We start from the raw sequence: 21,395 nt of genomic DNA, 5'->3' as shown, positions 1-21,395 counted from the left end.
AATGTCGTGAATACAGTAAAGTAATGATAGTAATCGAAATTTCAAAGTAAATGGACTAATTAAATATTCTAATACTTCATTTGAATGATTTTTAAGAAAACACGATTATACAAATCACCCCTTAATAATATATATATATATATAAGGGATTATCCGATGTAGAATCCCGCACTTTATTTAAAGTGCATGATCCATCTAACATTATTTATGCACAAGCCCCATCATGTATGGGTACCACATTTACACTAAACGATTGGGGTTAGATGGATGTCACACTCCCACACCAAAGTCTTTCTATATGTGTGTGCGCGCGTATGCAAATATGTAATGCTATTTGTACATCACCTCAACAGAGTGAGCGCAAAACAATACAGTGGAACATCAAGTGGCCAGGTGCGAGCTTGCATTATAGTTACAACGGTTAGCATGCCTTGCATGTGAATTATTAACGTTGTCTGGGAAAACAATGGGCGTGGGTTTAGTAGCTGACGTGATTATATAATTAAAATATATATATCTAATTAACATTATATGGATAAACATTTGTGATATTCTTGCACAAAATTTAAATGAGTGGACATGTTGGCATTCGCTATTATTATCAAGGAAAACAAGTGCATGTATACATATGCGCTGTCTGCCTGTCCATCTCGACCTAAGAGTACTAAATCGGGACCATGCATATGTAGCATATACCTATATATATAGCTGCCTATGAAAAATTTGTATATATAGACATATCTCCCATTATTATTTTTTTATCTTTTTTTTATTATTTTTTATTGTTTGTGACCGTGTGTGGTCACAAAGCTTGCTAGATGCATGATTTTCATTCATCAGAGATGAAAGGGCAAATTGTCTTCTTTTGTTTTTTCGCTTTCTTTATATTTATTCGTGCGTCATGACTTTCTTGATAATTCAGTTCATAAGGACCATAGAAGTGGGAACAATATGATGTGGCGTATGTTCGTTTGATATTAAATTAGGGATAACCATGTGGCGGACATTTCAAGGCTACACAAGTTATTTTCAAGAAAAATTGGACAAACAAGAATTCAGCGGACTCTTTGATAAAACCAATCAACTGCATGCGTGGGTCCAACCAAAAAATACGTTGATATTGATAGGTAATTTAAAAAAAAGAGAGAAACTAATTTGCTATTCAAAATTTTAAAATGCAATAATTGTGGATCAAATAAGAATTCATAATATTATATTAATTTTGATACACCACATCAACGTAACATGAAATTATAACAAAATTAAGTTTTAATGGGAAGCTAGGACTACTGGGATTAAATGGCTTAAAAGTGAATTCAACGGGCTGAAAATCATATGTTAGGGCCTAAATTACGACAATCAAATATAGAACCACAAATGTGATTGTGGGCCAGAAAACCTAGCCATGAAAGGACTTAAAATTATTGTTGAATGCCTTTGGTTTTGAAGGTTTGGAGTGCCCATCCCAACAAGAGGGCAAAGCCTCTGAATAATATTTTTCTCTTTATTATTTCTTTCAGACAATCAGTTCATCACGTCAATAATTCATATATTCTAACGTAACGCCATCTTCTGCTTGGCGCATTAAATCAATCAAAACTTTATGTTGGTCCTTTCTTATTTTATAATGAGTAGTATTATTGTTCTTCAAACGTCAGAGGGACAATTACCCTATGAATTAAAAGATCCAGTAATCACCGCACCCCAAGCATTCCATAATATTGAGGATGGAAGCGTAATTTGATTTCGACGTAAAAGCTAATGCGCTGGGCTGGATCAGCCGTCTTTTAGCTAGGCCCAATTCATTTGAGGCCCGTCGAGACTGAGCCCGCGAATTGCTGTCTCTGGACATTGGAAAGAGTGGTCAACTGCTCATAATCTCATTGGGCCAATCTGCTGCTCTCGACGGCTTGACATATTCTAACTTCATCCCGAGCTTCATGCATGGAATCAATTATTGGATTGGTTATTAGGTGGAGATGAGATTATAGGGGAATATATATATATATATATATATATATACATATGTTAAAGGGAATATATTCCCTTATGCATGCGACTTGATAAGTGACTTGCCAATTGCCATAACAACCAAGTTTAATTTGTTTGTATGGTGATTGTTTTAATGCATTGTACGTCACGAAAGATCTGAGACCATGATTTTAATCAAATTAATTAACAAACTAATTCAGTTTTACACACAATGCCATAAGTATATGTACCACTTTTTTTTTTTCCTTTATTTATTTATCTGAAAATCGTACTTTAATGGTCGGCAGTTGAGCACAAATGCTGTAAAATTTCAAATACGATGTCCGCTCGCACACACCATGAATTCAATATGGATTAGGCCGCCAATCCTTAATTATCCAGTTATATACAAATCATATATAAAGAACTTGTCCAACTTTAACACTATTAGAAAGTCTTTTTTGAGTAGCGATATTGACAGCTTCAAATTCCCAAACCTTGTCCATAACTACTATGTCAATAACAACTCTTACCTTCCCTGTCCCCAAGTCTTTAGGAGCTCTATTTGTTGAAATTCTCAACTCAAACACATCAACAATATTGTTCTCTTTTGGGTCCATCGGTTCAATATGGATACATCGGGAGTACAAGACTCTGTTATTCATGGGTCGTCAATAATACTTGGGCCTAGATAATGCGTTGTTAATATGAGATGGTATGTGATTTGCTTATAAGTTACTCGGTTGGGTTATGCCAGATTCAATAAGTGGAGTAGATATCACGTCTGACGGAATCTAGATTTTGCTCCGATATCATGTTTAAATTTTTAACCAAAATACACTAATAATATTTTATTCTTTTGGGTTTAATGGTTCACTATAGATACGTTGAGTTTGTAATATTTTTTTGTTAAGAGGTTGTCGACAATGATACATAGGCCTGAAAAATACGTTGTTGATGTAGAGAAGATATAGATTTTACTTATAAATCACACAGATGTGTTAGGATAGAGCAAATGCATGTAAATAAAGGAACTTCCCAAATAATGCAAAAATATTATATTGACAACTTGATGAGGATCAGAACAAGTCCATCCCCACAAACATCTCCTACCTACACTACACGCATTATAATATGTATTATCACTAATTGCATTTTCTATGCAAAAATAGAGAGTAATATATACATATACATATACATATACATATATATATATAGTAATATTGGGTGACCTTTTTGGCGGCTATTAAAGGAAGACCGTCTTTGATTATTGGTTTTGATCCAACGGTTGATAACATAAAAACAAGGTAGAATTCATACTTCTTACTTAGTAAACGAACAACCAAAACCAAAGACATAGATAAATAAACGGTCAAAAGCAGACAAACTTGATTCTTAGCAGGCGCCCCATACTTTTTATCTGTTCTGTATATAATAGTAATAATATGAAGGCCAGCTCTGTTCGTTACAGCATATGAGACTTGCTATCAACTCCTTCTCCAATCAACAAAATCGGCTTTTGAAAACATCTCGTACGTGTAAAATTCGTAAAATCATTCACTCGGGTTCCTCAGAATTCTCGATTTTGCTATGGCAATATCTCCTCAAAGTTTCCCGCCAAGGAAACGACGGCCTCCAGTGAGTTCCTTCGTGACTCCTAAGCTATCGGGCAGGAATCTTCTCCAATCAGTCCTTGAATTATCTCGAGAGGTTTCATCATTCATGCCTCTTCAATTCCTCCAGAAACGCAATTCTTTGTCAATTATACGCAAATCGAAGCTAATCGCGATCTTATTCGAGGAGTTAATTGGCAGTCCACGATTTAGTTTTTATTCACCGTCGATTCTTCTCTGTTTCGAAGAAATGTACATTGTTTTACAGAGAATCAAGGCTCTAATTGAGGATTGCTTTAACGGATGCAAGATGTGGTTGTTGATGCAAAACGAGTCGGTGGCCGCAAGTTTTCATGAGTTGACGGTGGAATTGTCGACACCGTTGGATGTATTTCCCATTAAAGAGTTTGATTTAAACGAAGATGTCAAAGAGCTTCTTATTCTGATCAGAAAACAGAGTTCGCAGACGAAAGTGTACATAGATCCACGAGAAGATAGTCTCAAGCAAGAGGTATTAGCCATGCTTGATCGGATTAAAAGAGAGATCGTACCTGAACATTCAAAACTAGCTGAAATTTTTGGCAGGTTAGGTTTGCGCGATTCGTTGAGTTGCAGAGAAGAAATTGAGGGTTTAGAAGATGAGGTCCGCAACCTAGTCGACGATAAATCCAAGTCGGAGGTGGTGGCTCTGATCGGACTCGTTCGCTATGGAAAATGCGTCCTCTTTGGAACATCAACGACGTCGACCTCCAATTTCCGGAGGCGAAAGTCGATATCTGAGATGACTGTGCCGTCGGATTTCCGATGCCCGATAAGCCTCGAGCTTATGCGGGACCCAGTGGTCGTGATGACAGGTCAGACGTACGATCGCGAGTCTATCAACTTGTGGATTGAATCAGGACATAACACGTGTCCCAAGACAGGTCAGACCCTGGCCCATAACAACTTGATACCTAACCTTGCTTTGAAGAATCTAATAGCCATGTGGTGCCGCCAGCACCGGATACCTTTCGAAACCGCGGACGGCAACCAAAAGTTAAACGGCGTTAAAACAAACAAGGCTGCGTTGGAGGCTACTAAGATGACGGCGTCATTTCTGCTCAACAAACTCTCCGTCTCACAGTCAATGGAAGAATGTAACGGCGTCGTTTACGAGCTTCGGATTCTAGCGAAAGCAAACTCGGTTAACCGAGCCTGCATCGCGGAAGCTGGAGCTATTCCTTTGCTTGTAAGGTATTTAGGCTCGGATGTTGCTTCAAAGCTCCCCAATCTACAAGTCAACGCCGTCACAACAATTCTCAACCTTTCCATTCTGGAAGCAAATAAAACCAGGATCGTAGAGACTGACGGAGCATTAAACGGAGTCATCGAGGTCCTATTATCGGGCGCCACGTGGGAAGCAAAGGGTAATGCGGCAGCTACGATATTCAGTTTATCCGTTGTGCACTCATACCGGGGGAAACTAGGGAGAAAGACAAGTGTCATAAAAGGTCTGACAGATTTAGCTAGAGATGGACCCACGGGTTCGAGAAGGGATGCCATGGTGGCAATATTGAATTTGGCGGGAGACAGAGAAACAGTTGGGAAGTTAGTTGAAGGAGGAGTGGTGGAGATGGCAATTGATGTGATGAGCGCGTTACCGGAGGAGGCGGTGACGATTCTAGAAGCGTTGGTTAGAAGAGGTGGTTTAGTAGCCATCGCCCCAGCCCATAGTGCAATCAGGAAATTGGGTTTATTACTAAGAGAGGGAACAGACATCTCCAGAGAAAGCGCCGCCGCAACTCTTGTTACAATTTGTCGAAAGGGAGGTTCGGATATGGTAGGAGAGCTCGCAGCGATACGTGGAATTGAGAGAGTGATTTGGGAATTGATGGGTGCAGGGACAGTGAGGGCAAGAAGGAAGGCAGGGACATTGTTAAGGATACTAAGGAGATGGGCTGCCGGACTGGATGGTCAGTTAATGGAGGGATATAGGGGTACAACTGTGACTCCCTCAAGAACAACGTTGACAACCTAAAATTTGTCGTCTCTCATTTAATTTTTTTATTTTTATTTTCAATTTCCATTATTCCGTCTCATTTCAATTGTAAAATGTAAAGAATGTAATTTGTTTAACGAGGTATGTTTTTTTCCCCCCCAAATTGATGCTCACTCAGTGGAAGGTTAGCCACATTAATCGATCAAAAATAAAAATTGATATGGCTAACAAGTTCTATTCTTTTATTGCGAAGAAAAATGAATATCTGACCATACTGGTAGTCTTGGGCTGATGATGAGGCAGAGGGCCAAAAGAGCTGCTGAAATGGGCTTACTTATAAATGCTGGGCTCATTGGATTAAATTTTAGATCTTTTAGTGGACTCTGAAAATGGGCTCTCCTTTCTTCCAGATAGTTGAAAGTGGAGGACAGGTCTAGAGCTCTTAAATCGTGAGCGATGACAAATATTTCCAATAAAAAGCTGCATGGTTGATTGGCTGGGCTGGGCTCTTATTCACGAGTGATGACAAATATTCCCAATATAAAAGCTGCTGCCCGTGGCTGTATTGAATATGACGAAGAAATCCCGACACAGAAGGTCCAGGATTGCATATTTGCACGCCTTATAAAATGAGTCGAAGTTTTTGTCTTTTCAAGTAGTCCCAAACAAAAACCAAAAACCATCAACCAAATCGGCATGTGACACAATTCATTTGGTCCCCCCGCTTCAACCTCGCCAAGAGGACATATGAGAACCAGAGTGTGAGTTTTTTGATAAAAAACGGTGGATCTGGACAAGGTGTCCGGACAGCTCGGGGAGCCTTCCAGACGTGGTGTCGGGGCTACACTATTTTAGTATAAATAGAGGACTTGTTTATAGGTTTTTAACCCTAATTTTAATTGTAAATTTCTCTAGTTTTTGAGAGGCGGGTAAGAGTGAAAGGGTGAATAAGGTCGGGGGATCTTTGTGGTTTGTACAAATTTTCTACATAGTGAATCTTCTCTTGATTGTCTTTTGACAACGATCGTGATTTTTCCTTCGGACTTGAAAGTTTTTCACGTAAATTTTGTGTGTTTGTTGTTGTTTTTCTTAGTTTCAATTTTTCTATTGTCATGTTAATTTATCTGTCAAGAAGGAGAGTGTGTCTAATTTCACAACATAAAGGATCAACTGAATACACAAATAAAAGAATATTTGTCATATTTTGTGATGTTAAGTTAGAGGTTTCAGGTTTAGGGCCGAAACAACATACGTCTCTAACACCGGACACGTGAACAATTTCGTCGGAAGCTCGAAGACGTGTCGATATCCAGGAAAAGTGTTTGGGGGGCTTAAATTGATTTTTTGGCATTTCCTGGGTGCTTATACAAATTCTGATTATGATAGAAAAAGAAAAACCATTTTGCTTGGCTAGCCTAGCTAGGTCTTCCTACACCAATTTTAGTGCATTAATTAACGTCTTTGTGAATCCGTGACATTGTCTTATTTGTCTGTACTGTTCCGGACTGCATAAAACCATCAGGAGATGAGACTTGAGAGGACTAAAACACTGTGCCAAAAATCTCTCATTTTCTGGGTCATGTTTTAGCTTGGAAATATTTGGGCCGGGCTTCGAAATTTACTCAAATTTTGCCTAAACAAAGCTCCGTCGGAAATGACAAGAAAGGACACTTAAAAAGAATGTGTGTATATGTGCACAAATATGAGTGGATTGTGTTATCTAAATGACGGGCCAATGTTTGGACGCCAGTGTAAAATTTTGTTTAATCGAAAACGATATTGTAAAAATTTGTCATTAGACGTTCGATATGGATTTAAATTTGGATGACAAGCTTGTTTCATGTAAAATTTTCACTAAATTGAGTCAAAGTTGAACATGTGACTACAAAAATAGTGCTCTCGATTGAAATTAAACTCAAGATTTTACATATCCTTAAGATTTGGTCCCCGGACATATATTAGTTGTGCTTTTCCAACCAAAAATAAAGTAATGAAAACTCTATATATCTCTAATAATTTATTTCATAACCCATCATAATAATATTACGTTATCTAATTACATTGAATTTCATTAATAAGTTATCTAATTATATTGACTTTTGTCAATAAAATAACTCCATTTCTTAGTCCTTCCATTCCTTAATACAGTGAGAGACAGTCCATTTTTCTTGATGAATGACACGGAATGCGTGGCACTTGTTGATTAGAGCCAGCATGTAGTAACCCACGTGTAACAGGTAATTCAAAGAAATTATTGTTTGACCCGGATTAGCCGTAGAAAGAAGATAATAGAAACAAAGCAAATATAACCTCCAGAATTAGTTATTAGTGATTAGAAGTTTATGAAGAAAAAGTAAGGATGATTAGGGTATTTCAATTCGGTAGGTGATTATGGGTCTTATCATAGGAAAGTTAAGCCCATTACTCCAACTGGGCCCCATCATAATCTCTCCTCCTCTTGGCCTATTTTTTCTTCTCTTGTGGACCCCACCCAGCAATTCCAAATTTCTATTTGTCTTCCAACACTCTCATTCACAAAAGCAGAGAGACTCTCTTATAAGGTTCATCTACAACCCATTCTAGTTTGACACAAACAATTCATACCAAGATAGAAAGCAGAGAAGAAGAAGAAAGTGGTGTTGTGATGGGGAAGTACAGGCTTAGATTGTCAGATATGATCCCAAATGCCTGGTTTTACAAGCTAAAGGAGATGGCCAGAGCCAGAAACCATAACAACATCAACACCACCACCACCACCACTCATTCTTCCATGAAGACAAAGCAACATAATGCTTCTACACAGCAACTCAAACCCAATCAACCCTACCATCACCACTCTTATCCTAGAAAGTCATACTACATCAACAGGGACCTTATTCCATGTGAGTCTAGATTTCACAATTCTCCCACAAACCCAAAAGTCTCCGACCCAAATTTGCCTGACCCACCAAGAAAATCATCCAAGAAAAAACACAGGAGAAGACCAAAAGGAAACTCACCCAAGCTTGTTAGCTCCTCTGTTTCTGCTGGTTGCAACTGCCGCGCTACGATATGGACTAAATCAGACTCTCCGTTGGAGTCCTCACCTTCTCCTGATCTCTCCGGTGTCTCTTCTGATGATCCCGAACTTCAATTCTCATCGCCTCCACCTCCACCTCCACCGGTACCGGAATTCAGGTCTGATCAGGTACTTGCCACTAACAAAACATTTGATGAAATGGTATCTTGGTCTACCTCATTTGGCTGCGAAAAGCATTCGAGTCCCAGCTCCAAAGACATCGTAATCGATATGGGTGACAAGTTTTCGGTCACAAAATTGAATAATCTTGCTGGGTTTGATCAAATTTCCAATCTTGATCTTCCTCCAATCATAACCAAGCCATCAAAATTCAGTGAAGCAGCAACCAAATGCAGAAAGAGCTCTGTTTCCATTGCAGTGAAGGAGCAGAAAACAAGTCCCGTCATCAGGAGACTCTCTGTAACCTCACCTGGAGTGAGATTAAGAATCAATTCACCAAGACTGATGAACAGGAAAATTCAGGGTAGGAAGAGTTTATCATCGAATTCGACCTCGAGATCGAGGCGGAGCCTCTCTGATAGTCTGGCAATTGTGAAATCCTCCTTCAACCCCCAGAAAGATTTCAGGGATTCAATGGTGGAGATGATTATGGAGAACAATATCCGAGCATCAAAGGACTTGGAGGAGCTTCTAGCCTGCTATCTTTCATTGAATTCTGATGAGTACCATGACCTTATTATCAAGGTTTTCAAGCAAATCTGGTTCGATTTAACAGATATCCGGGTGAAGTAGTGGAATTCTCGATCATATATCACCTGTTAGAGGCTTTTTTTTTTTTTTTTTAAGTCCTTTAATTAGATAACCTTATTGTTCATAAATAACTCCTGTAAAGACCAGTAATTGACATTTAGTAAAATCTATAATTTATCATTTTGTTTTGGATCCACAGTAATGATGATTTCTTGTCGAAAATGATAAAACATCTCAACTGCATAGATCCAAGTAGATATATGAGACGGGTTTCATATGATACAGATGAAATTTTATACACATCATTTTTTAGAGATATAAATTGCTAGAATTCCTATCATAATTGGTGTCTATTTTTATCTTAATATATGGTCCCGTCCTAACTCCTATGTCATTTTCAACGTGAAAGAGCCCACAAGACACTTTTGTTCCAAGTATATGATATCTTTCGTTAATTGAGAAACAAAACAGGATTTCTTATGCAAATCTACATAAATAGATCAGTATAAAGGGTCTCTCCCCTAGCTAGCGTCCTACACTGACAGTTTCTTCTACCAAAACTCCACCATCGTATTTTCTTGTCTTTCCAGTAAAGGTTACCTAAAGTTTTAAGGGCAAAGATTCAATTTTTCAAAAAATGTCTCTCGATCTGGGCAGTATATTCAGCTTTTCGTACTCTTACACTTGCATGGAGAGACCAAATTAAAAGCAATAATTCAAACATCTACAAACGTGCATATCAACAGTTCATTAAAAAAAAAAATTTGTAAAGGTAAAATTCAAATTTTGCTGCAAATGGTGTGAAATCTCGGAAGCTTTTCTGGCTTAAAGTTGGAAAAATTTGGATGTCTTGACAAAAGGTAAAGTTGCTTCGAAGATTTCAAAAGTAGTATACTCTTCCAGACCAAGCACAATGTACAATTCATTCATAGTAAGATAAATCATGCCTCCTGCTTAACTTTGTGATCAGGCAGTGTATTTGGGTCAAATTTATCATATCATCATGTGAGAAATTTTTGTACGTGCGGGTCTGATTCTAGTTTAAATTCATATTCAGATGTTCAAAAGATAAATTAGTATGATATCGTTTTTGATTAAGTTATTTTTTTTTTACAACAATAGGCAACAACCTCTGTTGAATTTCATAATTTTATTAAAAAAAAAAACAATACAGTCAATTTGTATGAAAAGAAAGCGCCAAACATTTAAAAAAACAAGCATCAAACTTTTGTTGTCTCTTTCTGAGACAAGAGTGAAAATTTGCACAATAAAATAATAAAAGTTGTTATTTTTATCCTGTTGAAAATATATTTGCTTTGGAGATATCCCTGATTTTGTGGCTACAGTAAATTTTATATAACTTTTGTAATAACTGTCCATTGACTTTCAGATTGTAGATTTGTAATTACTTGATACTTTAAATAGATTTCCCACCAATTATTCTTAATCACTCTATAACTCAACCATAATTAGACCTTTTTTCCCCTCACCAAACCTGCTTTGAAAAATACTGTTTGAGCCCTGAGAGGATTAATTTGGCCTTTTGTGAATAACTCCTAATTTTTTTAAGAATATTTGGTTGTTAGATTCCCTCAATTTTAGCACATAATATTTAATTTGAAGGCATGTTTTGTCATTTTATTGTAATCCAATGTTTGTGAACATTGGCGCACCATGGTCTGAATATTGCCAAAAGGGACGAGCTATAGTAGGTAGGCTCTTTCTTTCTTTTATTGTTTTTTTTTCCCTCCCCTTTGATAACCAATAATTCTCAGTCCAATGTGCTATCCGAACAACCAAGTCAACTCTAAACTATGATCATCAACTCAATTTGCTACACACTATCGACATGAAAGATTGAGTCAAAATTCGTGTGGAAAATAATGTCAAAATTACGGATGTGAAAGTTAAACTTGAAACCTCTCGTATTTATAAGGAGTATACCATAATTAATTTCGTCATCCCAATCAAAACTCCTTTTTCTCTAGTTGGTAAAGTCTTTTCTATCAATTATCATATATTCGTAGTCATATTTTCTTATATAGTTTTTGGGCATATCAGACAAATTATATGCATCCACATACACAAAGGGGGAACTATACATGAACCTGGAAATATAAGAACATTAAAAATAGTTTGAATTATGTCTTCATTATTCGACCAAAGACAACTTTAGATTCTTTGGAAAAACCATGCAATAAACATCTAACAAAATATCATGGCAAGAGGATATGAAGTACAAACCAAGAAAAAAGGGTATGAGACCTTAATGTCAATCTGTCGGTTACTTACTCGGTTATTGTTAAGCATAAAGTGATCACTTTCTCTACAAAGTATTTATTTACTGTTAAATATAATACACAACTACAAGGTGCTGTCAAATATTCGATTTCAATGAAAAATATATTCTTAAGCGATATTTTAAAAAAAAACTACAAGGTGAAATCGATTTCATAAAAAATAAAACAAGACAATGAAATTAATTTTGTTTACGAATATAATTAATAAACTCCATCACCATAAGTCCATAAGGTATGTGCATTAAGTGGTGTCATGTGTGTCGGCGAGCAGCTGTAAGGAGAGACCCAGTGAAGTCAAAAGAGGATTGAAGATCAAATCAAGCATTAAATTGGAGAGTGATGACCAGACGACGAACATATATCCGGAGATTCTGGGTTTTGTATTCTGTCATTGTTTTTTCTTAGGTCTCTAGGGGTGCCACATTAGATTTTTACCCTATATATGGTTCCCAATTATTGAGTTCATAATTTCTTTTTCTTTTTTTTTCCCCTCCGATAAATTAATCTAAATTCTAATTGTTTACTAATGAAGAAGATGATTACAAATTAAGGGAACAACAAAAAATAAAACGACACCTGACTAACAATCCCAACGTCCAAAAAGCCAGGGGCAAGTAGGCCCAAAATAGGGAACAAATTTTGTTATTGAACTACTCATACAATTATTAAACTCTATTTTGTTTCAAGCATCGGCAGTATCAGAAACGCTAGCTTCTTGTTTCAAAGAAAGGTCCAATCCTAGTCGAGTCATTTGGGATAAAAGAAAGTGCACGTGTGGGGCGAATCTAGGGCATTGCAGAGGGGCCGGATTATGAGGCTTATAAATTGATCACCCCAACTATTCCAACTTATTATGCGATGTCCGTCCACGCAAAGGATAATGTTATCGTTTCTTTTCTTTTGTGATAATCAGAAAAAAACCCAATGTTTTCAACAAACACAGACGCCAATTTATATGAATACATATCATCATATCACATCACATCACGTACATGCATGCATGTTCGTCGCAACTATATAAGTCGGTGTACTATATACTATATATATATGTGTGTATATATCAATCCATCCTTATTAAACATTGACTATCTCAATAATGTCACCGTACGTGCTACAATCTCTTGTCCATATATACGTGTCTATATCAGTCAGGCTTATATATGGACCCCAGACAAATAGATGAATGATGATTTAATAATGGGAAAGGCTCTTTTTGCGAGATTTGTAATCTAATTAGGGTTGTTGGATCTGTAATACGTTTGAGATGATTGATTGAAATGAGAGTGGAAAATAATTAAATCTTAATGAGGATTCTTAGGCAGGACTAATTCTGCCATTCGTGCAAGTTTAGGTGTGTTAATTTGTAGGAGCTAATAATGGATTCGTGATTGGATTAGGCAGATTTTAAGTTGATTAATCATGGGATTAAGGCGGGGTCTCAAAATTGCGACATCCCAACTAAAATTACACGAACGGATTGACAACACAAGCGAAAATAAGGGTCACAAATTATAGGATATTGACCAATGAAGCTGCCCCATACCAACCAATCTACTGATATGACAACCGGATCTTTTTGGGGATCAGATTCTTTAATTGACTAGATGAACCGTATTGTTTGTGATGTGAGAGTGATTAAGACATGGTTCTACAATATTGTTCAAATTCTCGGCCTAAACACATTCAAAACATTTTCCGTTATGGGTCATGGGTTTACACGAATTTGTTATTTATGTGCCGTCACCATTAATTGTTTCTTAAACCTAGAAAACGCATATTCCATATGAGAGTAGTCGTATTTTGCTTATAAACCACACGAATGAGTTATGTTTGACTGATTATGAAAATTTTAATCAATATGTCATTAATTATCATAGTTAATTACAGAGCAGAACACAACAAACACTTAAATCGATCTTCACCCACCAGGGTAGATAAATCGAGATTTCTAGATAGGTTAAGAAAATTCCCAAAAATATTATTATCAAAAACTAGTCATACGTCTCTTGATAACAAACCTAATATGCAGAAGTATGAAACCCTAAAATTACCAACTATGGTTTGACTTCAGCCTCCGCTGCCTGAACTTGGTCAGCCATAAGTTTCCGCTGCTGAACTAGGCAAAGCTAAAATTGGTGCAGTGCACAACTTCTCCTTCATCCACGTAAAGCAATGCTCTGCTGCTTCACCCAAATGAAATCAAAGACATTGCACAGCAAAGCAAATTTTCATTCATTCATGTCAATATGTGTATCACAAAACTCACATTTCAAAGTTCAACCCTCAAGTTCCACACCACACCTTGGTTCTTATGACCCAAAACAAAAGAACCACACTCCTTATAATATACAGAAAAAGAAACATAAAGATCGATACTGCTCTCTGCAATAAATTTCCTCTACTTTCAAGCTTTAGAAGAAATAAACACAAATATATTGTATAGCAGGAACGCAATTAGCATCTGACATGCTATGGAGATTGTTTTTCCCCTCTCAAAACTGTTCTCTGAACTGAGAGAAAACCTTTTGAGCTGTATCGTGAAAGAAGCTTCTTCAAGGAGATCCGGCTCACACGTCATATCATCATCCCCTGAAACGCATTTGAATACTCCCAAACTCCATTCCTGCTGTCACAGCTTCACATTATTAAAACTCTCCCATCTCTTGTTTGGAAGCATTAAATTATGTGAGATTACTCAACATCTTTGGGAGAAACCAACAATGTCAAAGAAGGAAAAAAAAAACAATTTTGCAATAAAAAACAAAGTTGGTGGGGTCTCTGTAATTACCTCAATCTGCTTGCCGAAAGTGGCCAAAATAGTGTCAGGGCCTAAATAGAAACAAATTGGACCACTCTCTGTTTGAATGCTGACTTTAGATTTGCTGGAAGGAAGTATGAGGCTTAAGATATAATCACTAGATTTGCTGTTTGTGTTCTTTGATGATGTAGGTGGACTAGTTTGTTCAATTATGTCAACGTGTTTGTGTCTGCGGAAGCTAATTACTGATTCCATCTCTGGCTTTCTCTTCCTAATTTGCTTATTGGGTATGTTTTCTTCCATAATTTGAAGTAAATCTTCTGCGATTCTTTCAATTTTAGTGGAAACATTCCCTGTGTTTTCACTGCAAGCAAGTCAAAGAAGTTTGTTACGAGGAGTTTCATTTGATGCTTTGAACCGTGAAAACCCTCAAGAAGTCAGTCAGCCACAGCTTGGTCGCATTCAAGAAAGGCCCATTTAGGGATTGCATGTGGGCTGTATACAAATTAGCCCAACAGATCACAAGCACATATAAGCTATCTAATTAGTAATTACTTACCGTAAGGCCCGTTTCGACCGATTTTAGGCCCAAATTATTAGACAATTTAGCCCAGACAGCAAACAAAGCCCATATACGATATCCAATAACTTACCGAAAACTTCGATGCGATTCCGTCCCGACGAATTCTCGCGCCCAGGCCCTTCTCTCCGTCCCCGGGCGAACCCACACAATCTCCTCATCACTCCTCTCATCTCCGCCTCCAGAATCTCTCCTGAGTACCGTGTCTTCTTCATCCCTAACTCGAAAAGCCTCTTTATTTTCTTCGATCAGTAATCTTAACTCTTCTCCATCAATCCCGTGACAAGTGGCCCTAAACGCACCGAATTCCCTCGCCGATATGAGCAGCCGATCCAAGGAATCGCTGGAGCGAGACGTTAGCAACCTGTAATCTATGCTCTCCGGGATCTTCTGACTCGCGATTGGCGGAAAATGAGGTTCCGGCAGACTCAGCTCTGGTACTTGCGATGTCTTCTCGAGGTAGTGCGATAGAGTCTTGTTTCCCGCCGAGCGTGACCCTCTGCCGGTGGGGATCGGAGAAGGAGGTGGCGCAGGGATGGTCAAGCGACTCCTACGACGCAAGTTAGCCATGGAAGCGTAGAATAAGAGTTGTTTTCCGAGGGGATAAATAATAGAGATGATTTTGAGAGTCTACCTGAATAATCAAAAACATGCGCAGGGGACCCATTCCGGTGCACGTTTGGAGGCACGTCGTCGTCGTTTTACGTGTTATTTGCGCTTTTGCAGGGGTGAATGGTCCATTCCGCATATGTTGATCATTTTTTTTAATTTATTGCACTGGAATGAGAATTTGCCACGTGGTTTGCGGCCCACAACTCTTTGGGCCCAGCTCTTTTCCTTTTGGGTTGAGACTTGATAGTTGTGTTTTGGGCCTTCGTGGCAGTGGCGGGCTTGGCGGCCGCTGGTTATGACCGTTTGATCCACGGTCCAACTTTGTTCAATCTTTGCGGTTGCCCCATAGATGAGATCCACTTCGGTTAAAAAAGGAAAAAAAGTCAGTAGTCAGGATGTTCTCACAACGTAATAAAATGTGATCAATTTTCTAGACCTAAACAAAGACGTTGGGTCTATGGAGCAAATCTGTGAAGGCTTCGACCCAAAGTGGACAAATGTAACTCCCCACAACTCTTTGCTTTTCAATGAATTTCATCGAATCACATGGTGAAAAGAGTGAATATTGTTCAGTTCTCTTCAGTCTTCCACCAAAGGTGTGAGACTTTTATTTAGGTTGAAGTTGCATAGCTCAAACCCCTACATTACAAACTTTATTTATAGACACTAATGGCTCGCAAGGGTACTTTACCATTCCAAATACCTAGCATTTTCATCGTTTATCAGGGAGACCACCCAAAAAGATCACCAGCAAGCGACACTTTGCTCGAAGGAATCTAACTTGGCTCATGGAATCCAATATTCTCCACAGCTCCGACGGTCTTGAACAGGCGCTTCTTGTTTATCATCTCCACTAGTGACCGGTGCAACAATTGACTGCGTAGATCCACTAAGGACCGAATCCTTTTTATCTTGTGCTCTTGATTTGAGCTACAAGCTCTCTGGAAATCCAATTTTGAATTGCACTTATGCTTATAGTGCTTTGCAATCAAAGTATCTCCAGGACAGAATCTTGTAGAATTGTGCGTCTTAGCAACACCAACAAACTCTTCTCCTCTGAGACTAGAATTATCATAATCATCATTGTTGACTGAATGGTAATTGTAACGGGAGAACTTGAAGGAGTTCAGAGAGCTATCGGAACTTGCGTCATTGTTGACAGACCGCTCTTCTGCATTCAAAAGGCCACGCGCAAATTAAACCAAACCTTGCGGCCCTATCATGGGAATTCAATCTAGAAGGTGAACATATATTACATTTGAAGTACTAGAATTTTGTTCTGTGTTGCGCAAGAGCTCAATTGAGTATGAGGGATTACTGCATTGTTTCTGTTGGTTATAAAGCAAGTACTCCCAAAACGTTAATGAACAAAAACTAAAAGAACTGAATGTACCTTCAACCCGGTCTTGGCTGCAAATGGTGTTGCTTCCATGACTATGCTGGTTCACGGTGAAAGCCATGAGATAAGCATGGGATGAAGAATGCGAGGAGTTACAGTAGAAAGGATGGTGGGTTCCATCATCATCGTCTTCTTCTTCATGGTCAAAGCTGTACTGATGATGAATGTCGCAGGAGCCTGGTTCCTTCCAAGTGGGGATTAAAAATGATATTTCCAGCTCTATCATCTCCGCAATTTCTGAGGGCTCCAAGTCACTGATTTCCAATTCCTTTACCATCTCCATTGCAACATCAATTGCTGTGTCATTCATGATGTCAAAGGGAAAGTATATGTTTCTATTCTGACCTGAAACATAAAGTGCACAATTAAGAGCCGTAAATGGTCGTACCACAGGATTATTTTCAATGCAGGAATATGAGTTTCGAATATCACAATTAATTGGGAAAAGGGGGGCTGGAATTATTCTAGTAATTTCACCTTATCTCCACCATCCAATGCAACAATGCATTGGATTTGAGTATTTGACAACATTACACCCAATGCATTCAATGGTGCAGATCATGTAAAATTGCCGGAATCATTCCAGCAAATCCTTTCCCCAATTCAATGTTTTTACTTGAAGAATTTATAATGAGTACCAAAATAATGTTTTACTATAAGCGCATCATTTATAATGTGCATGAAGGGTGACTTATATCCAAGGCAAATGTGACAATTAACAAATTGTTGAGCTAATATACAAGTACCATCTTTGGCAGATATTTGCACCCTGAGATAGATGGTATCATATTCAGGGCTCATGGTTCCTGTGATGGTCATAACTGTTCCATTAGATGAATTAGTCTGTTGAGAAAGGACTATGGGGATGCACAGCAGCTCCCCTTCTTCCGATGATAGAAATGGATCCAACAACAGTTCGTGGGCTGGCAACCTTTTTGAAACAGTGGCTAAACACTTTGCCACAAATCGCTGGGCTTCAGAATCTTGAATTTGGTAGAATGCCAAAGGTAACTTTCCCTGGTTAAAGCAGGAAATCGCTTGGTTTAGACCCTCCAGGCTCTTGGTGAACGAACTTGGCAACAGAGAATGTATCAAAAGTCTAGCTAATTAAGTCAATGAAGCACAAACTTACTGAAGTAACTTTCTTGTATATCTGAGCAGGATTGGAGCACTCACTGTAGGGGTACTCACAAGTGAGCATCTCCAACAAACACATGCCAAAAGAGTATACGTCAACGAGCTCATTGTAATCTTCTTCATATAATTCTGGAGCCATGAATTCAGGTGTACCTAAATGAAAAAAAAAATGATGAGAAAGAGAGCCGGAGAGATTGAAGTCATCAATTACTCTCACGCATGCCAAATAGAGAGGAGAGGAGAGAACGACAGATTGCCTATGACACTGTGGGCTTGTCGTGAGCCACGAAGAATAGTTGCTAGGCCCAGATCACCTATCTTGACCTTCCCCAGATGGCCATTAACAAAGATGTTATCGCACTTGAGATCTCTGTGCACGACAGGAGGGTCATGAGCATGCAAATACACAAGTCCACGCAGAATTTGGCGAGCCCAGTTTTTAACCGCTCGAATGTCTACTCTCTGGTACTTCTTTCTGTACCTGCACCAAATTCGATAAGATTTCCTAAGCCTACAACAGCAAATATCAAAACATGTTCAGAAAGAACTGGTCAGCAATTTGGTAGTTACTCTCTAAGTGTGCCAGAGATGAACATTTCAGTAATGAAGTTGAAAGTTCTTCGATCAACGTCGATCCAGGACATGTGGAATTGAATGATTGACTCGTGATCGAGGGTCTTGAGGAGGTGAACCTCAGAGTAGAGTCTCTGCAATTCCTCAGTTGAGCAAAGGACATCCTTAAGCTTCACTTGGTTCCATGCCACCTCCATTCCCAGTATCTCATCAAATGCCTTGTAGACTGTCTTCATGGCTCCTTTGCCAAGAATTCCCCTGAACTGGAAAGAATTGTCAACAGAAAGGTCATTAGTGCAAGCTGCAAAGTACTCGTCTCTATCCAAGTTTCAGAATGCACTAAGTTTCTTGATTTTTCAATGCATGATTATTGTATTGGTTTCAATTTCTAGTGTTCAATAATTATTTACGAAGGGCTCAACTCAATTAAAGTAAACTTGGCTAAATGTATACCATGTTATAGAAAGTCGAACAGAATTTGATGAGGATTGAAATTTCATACAGTATCAGTGATAGTTGAGCCAAGTGCCATATCAGAAAACTGGGAAGATTGGATCCTAATGTTCACAAATTAATATTTTACACTATCACGGATAGTTAATAAGTCAATAAAGGCTTCTTTTGTTTTTTTGTTTTTTAGCATAAAAGGCAGTCTTTTGGTGTTGGGTGATTCAGGTCTCATGCAATTTTGAAAGGAATCTCTTCAGGCAATTGAAAGGACGGTTGAATTTGAACGAAGAGGTGATCTCGATAGCAAGGAATCACATTAGCCAAATAAAGGTCACTGAGGTCATAAAGAAACCATTTCATACTAAACAATACATCAGTCCCCAATCGTTGATTCTGAGAATTATGAACCAAGTGAACTATAATTCCAAGCCAGCTTAATTATTTTATCTTTATAGCCATTCTAAAGCTAGCAATGCTAACTCAAACTCAAACAGCCAATCTAGATATATCTATGACCACAGAATGCTAAAAGAATTGAGGTTTGCCCGATGCTCAATGAAGAAGAAGCCATGCTGGAGTGAATGCACATGCATATACAATTCAATAATTGGCAATAAACGTGCAATTTTACTTCAGATCCCAGGATCAATCATAAGATTCATAACTGCTGCTTTTTTTTTTTTCTTCTTGAAGGTGAATCATCAGAAAAAGTACGGGACACCAGAAAAAGGCAGCCGAAAGTGGCTTCTTGTGGAAAGCCAACATATGTGTCTTTCCATACGTGTTAACAAGATCTCCAGTTCTTCAGAGAAGCAGGAATCATAGTCTACACTCTAATTTGACATAATGTCTATGTATACAGTAATGTCTACCAAAAATGAGTCCCACACCAAATTTATTCTGTGATTCTTTAGGTTATCAAATAACATATGTTCATACTGCATCTCTAGACAAAACTATCCCGATAGTAAAACTTACCAGTTATTAAGTCCAGAGTAAAACGTGATTAACCAAACAGATTGTGCAATTATCAATACATAGCAGCTTCAATTGTCAGCGCACATATATGCATAAATTTGATGTAAATACAATACAAAATCAGAGTAAAATATAACAATCGAAACATAAGGAAACTTACACGACCATAGCGACCAGAGGGATCAGTTTCAACATAGCCGAGCTGGGACTTGGTTCCATCTCCTCCTAATCGTGACTTGTACATGGCTTAGAGATCACGCAAACACTCGCAATCCAAAATTCTCAGCTGATCTTTAATTCTAAAGAGTAATATATATATATATATATTATTGAAACCAAACAGATAATCTATGGAGCGCGATTGAAGTAGAGCTAGACAATCCGAGGCTTTCCTTCATGATTTTCATAAGAGAAAACACCAAACAGTAACCAAAAAAGCCTGGAGTAATCGATAGTGAGCATAATCCAAGCCATTTCAACAATCGCACGCGAAGACTCGTAGTTCTTGACGATCATCTGTCCTCCAATTATATAAATAATCTTCAGATACTTATTACAAGACGATAACGAAATCTCTGCTCCTACACGAAACTGAAAAGCCTGAAAAGACGTGTTGGACGTGTCTGTTCAGTAGAAGGAGAATATTTGTTATTATTGGCGTAGTGGACTCTCTGGAGAATTAGCGGTTGTGGTGGATGGGGATTTGTGTTTGGATTCAAGAAATCTAGAAATTCAAATTCAACAGAAGAGTAGAAGACAGTGGCAGTGGGGTCATCTGGATTCTGAATTTGAAGAACCTTCGGCCACGCTCTGATAGCGCCATCTGTGGATGTGAGAGCAGCTTCGAAGACTGATTTTGAAAGCAGAACCAGATAGGGTTTTGAAGTCTGTCAGCTGTGTGAGGGTGACAGAGTGATTAAGAAGCGAAGCTTAGAGAGAATTTCCAGCAGACAACGAAAAGAAAGCGTTTTGGGTCGCTGGTGGTATAAAAAGCTGTATGTATTGGGTTTTTAAAGTTGATTTAGAAAGCAATTCGTGCATATGGTCCTCAAACGTGAAGGAGGTGACGCATTTTGACAGAGAGTCCAAATGTCCAGTAAAGGAATCAGGAATTTAATTGTGTATTGGGAAGCGTAGGCTGATGCGGGGGCTGCTCATCAGCTCTGCAGTGCGGATCTGGGGGCGGCTGCTTTGCAATTTTCCAGGAATTCGCATGCAAAGTTTAGGAGGCAGCCATTGTTTTCATATTCTAATGAGCGACCGTGGGCTTTTAGCCC

The 21,395-nt window shown here is 38.3% G+C and overlaps 4 protein-coding genes across 4 annotated transcripts; 2 read left to right on the top strand and 2 right to left on the bottom strand.

Annotated features, from left to right (window-relative positions):
• Nucleotides 1-3,339: 3,339 nt before the first annotated feature.
• Nucleotides 3,340-5,716, top strand: LOC119994809 (U-box domain-containing protein 16-like). Its single transcript, XM_038841265.1, has one exon. The coding sequence runs from the start codon at nucleotides 3,562-3,564 to the stop codon at nucleotides 5,599-5,601; it is 2,040 nt and encodes a 679-aa protein (XP_038697193.1). The 5' UTR covers nucleotides 3,340-3,561; the 3' UTR covers nucleotides 5,602-5,716.
• Nucleotides 5,717-8,106: 2,390 nt separating this feature from the next.
• LOC119987028 (transcription repressor OFP1-like) lies at nucleotides 8,107-9,523 on the top strand. Its single transcript, XM_038831737.1, has one exon. The coding sequence runs from the start codon at nucleotides 8,207-8,209 to the stop codon at nucleotides 9,371-9,373; it is 1,167 nt and encodes a 388-aa protein (XP_038687665.1). The 5' UTR covers nucleotides 8,107-8,206; the 3' UTR covers nucleotides 9,374-9,523.
• Nucleotides 9,524-13,845: 4,322 nt separating this feature from the next.
• Nucleotides 13,846-15,963, bottom strand: LOC119991155. The gene is made up of 3 exons (XM_038837391.1): nucleotides 15,043-15,963; nucleotides 14,420-14,753; nucleotides 13,846-14,254 (listed from the first exon to the last, which is right to left on the bottom strand). Exons 1-3 carry the CDS (start codon nucleotides 15,537-15,539, stop codon nucleotides 14,036-14,038), a joined length of 1,050 nt encoding a protein of 349 aa, XP_038693319.1. The 5' UTR covers nucleotides 15,540-15,963; the 3' UTR covers nucleotides 13,846-14,035.
• Nucleotides 15,964-16,102: 139 nt separating this feature from the next.
• On the bottom strand, nucleotides 16,103-21,337 carry LOC119991146 (probable serine/threonine-protein kinase WNK5). Its single transcript, XM_038837381.1, has 7 exons — nucleotides 20,279-21,337; nucleotides 18,688-18,953; nucleotides 18,375-18,598; nucleotides 18,113-18,270; nucleotides 17,727-17,997; nucleotides 16,975-17,325; nucleotides 16,103-16,752 (listed from the first exon to the last, which is right to left on the bottom strand). Exons 1-7 carry the CDS (start codon nucleotides 20,360-20,362, stop codon nucleotides 16,358-16,360), a joined length of 1,749 nt encoding a protein of 582 aa, XP_038693309.1. The 5' UTR covers nucleotides 20,363-21,337; the 3' UTR covers nucleotides 16,103-16,357.
• Between the last annotated feature and the right edge of the window lie 58 nt (nucleotides 21,338-21,395).

The sequence above is a fragment of the Tripterygium wilfordii genome, chromosome 3, assembly GCF_013401445.1.
Source record: "Tripterygium wilfordii isolate XIE 37 chromosome 3, ASM1340144v1, whole genome shotgun sequence".
Taxonomy (NCBI): domain Eukaryota; kingdom Viridiplantae; phylum Streptophyta; class Magnoliopsida; order Celastrales; family Celastraceae; genus Tripterygium; species Tripterygium wilfordii.
Note: the sequence above shows the minus strand (reverse complement) of the source record. Positions and strands in the feature narration are given on the sequence as shown.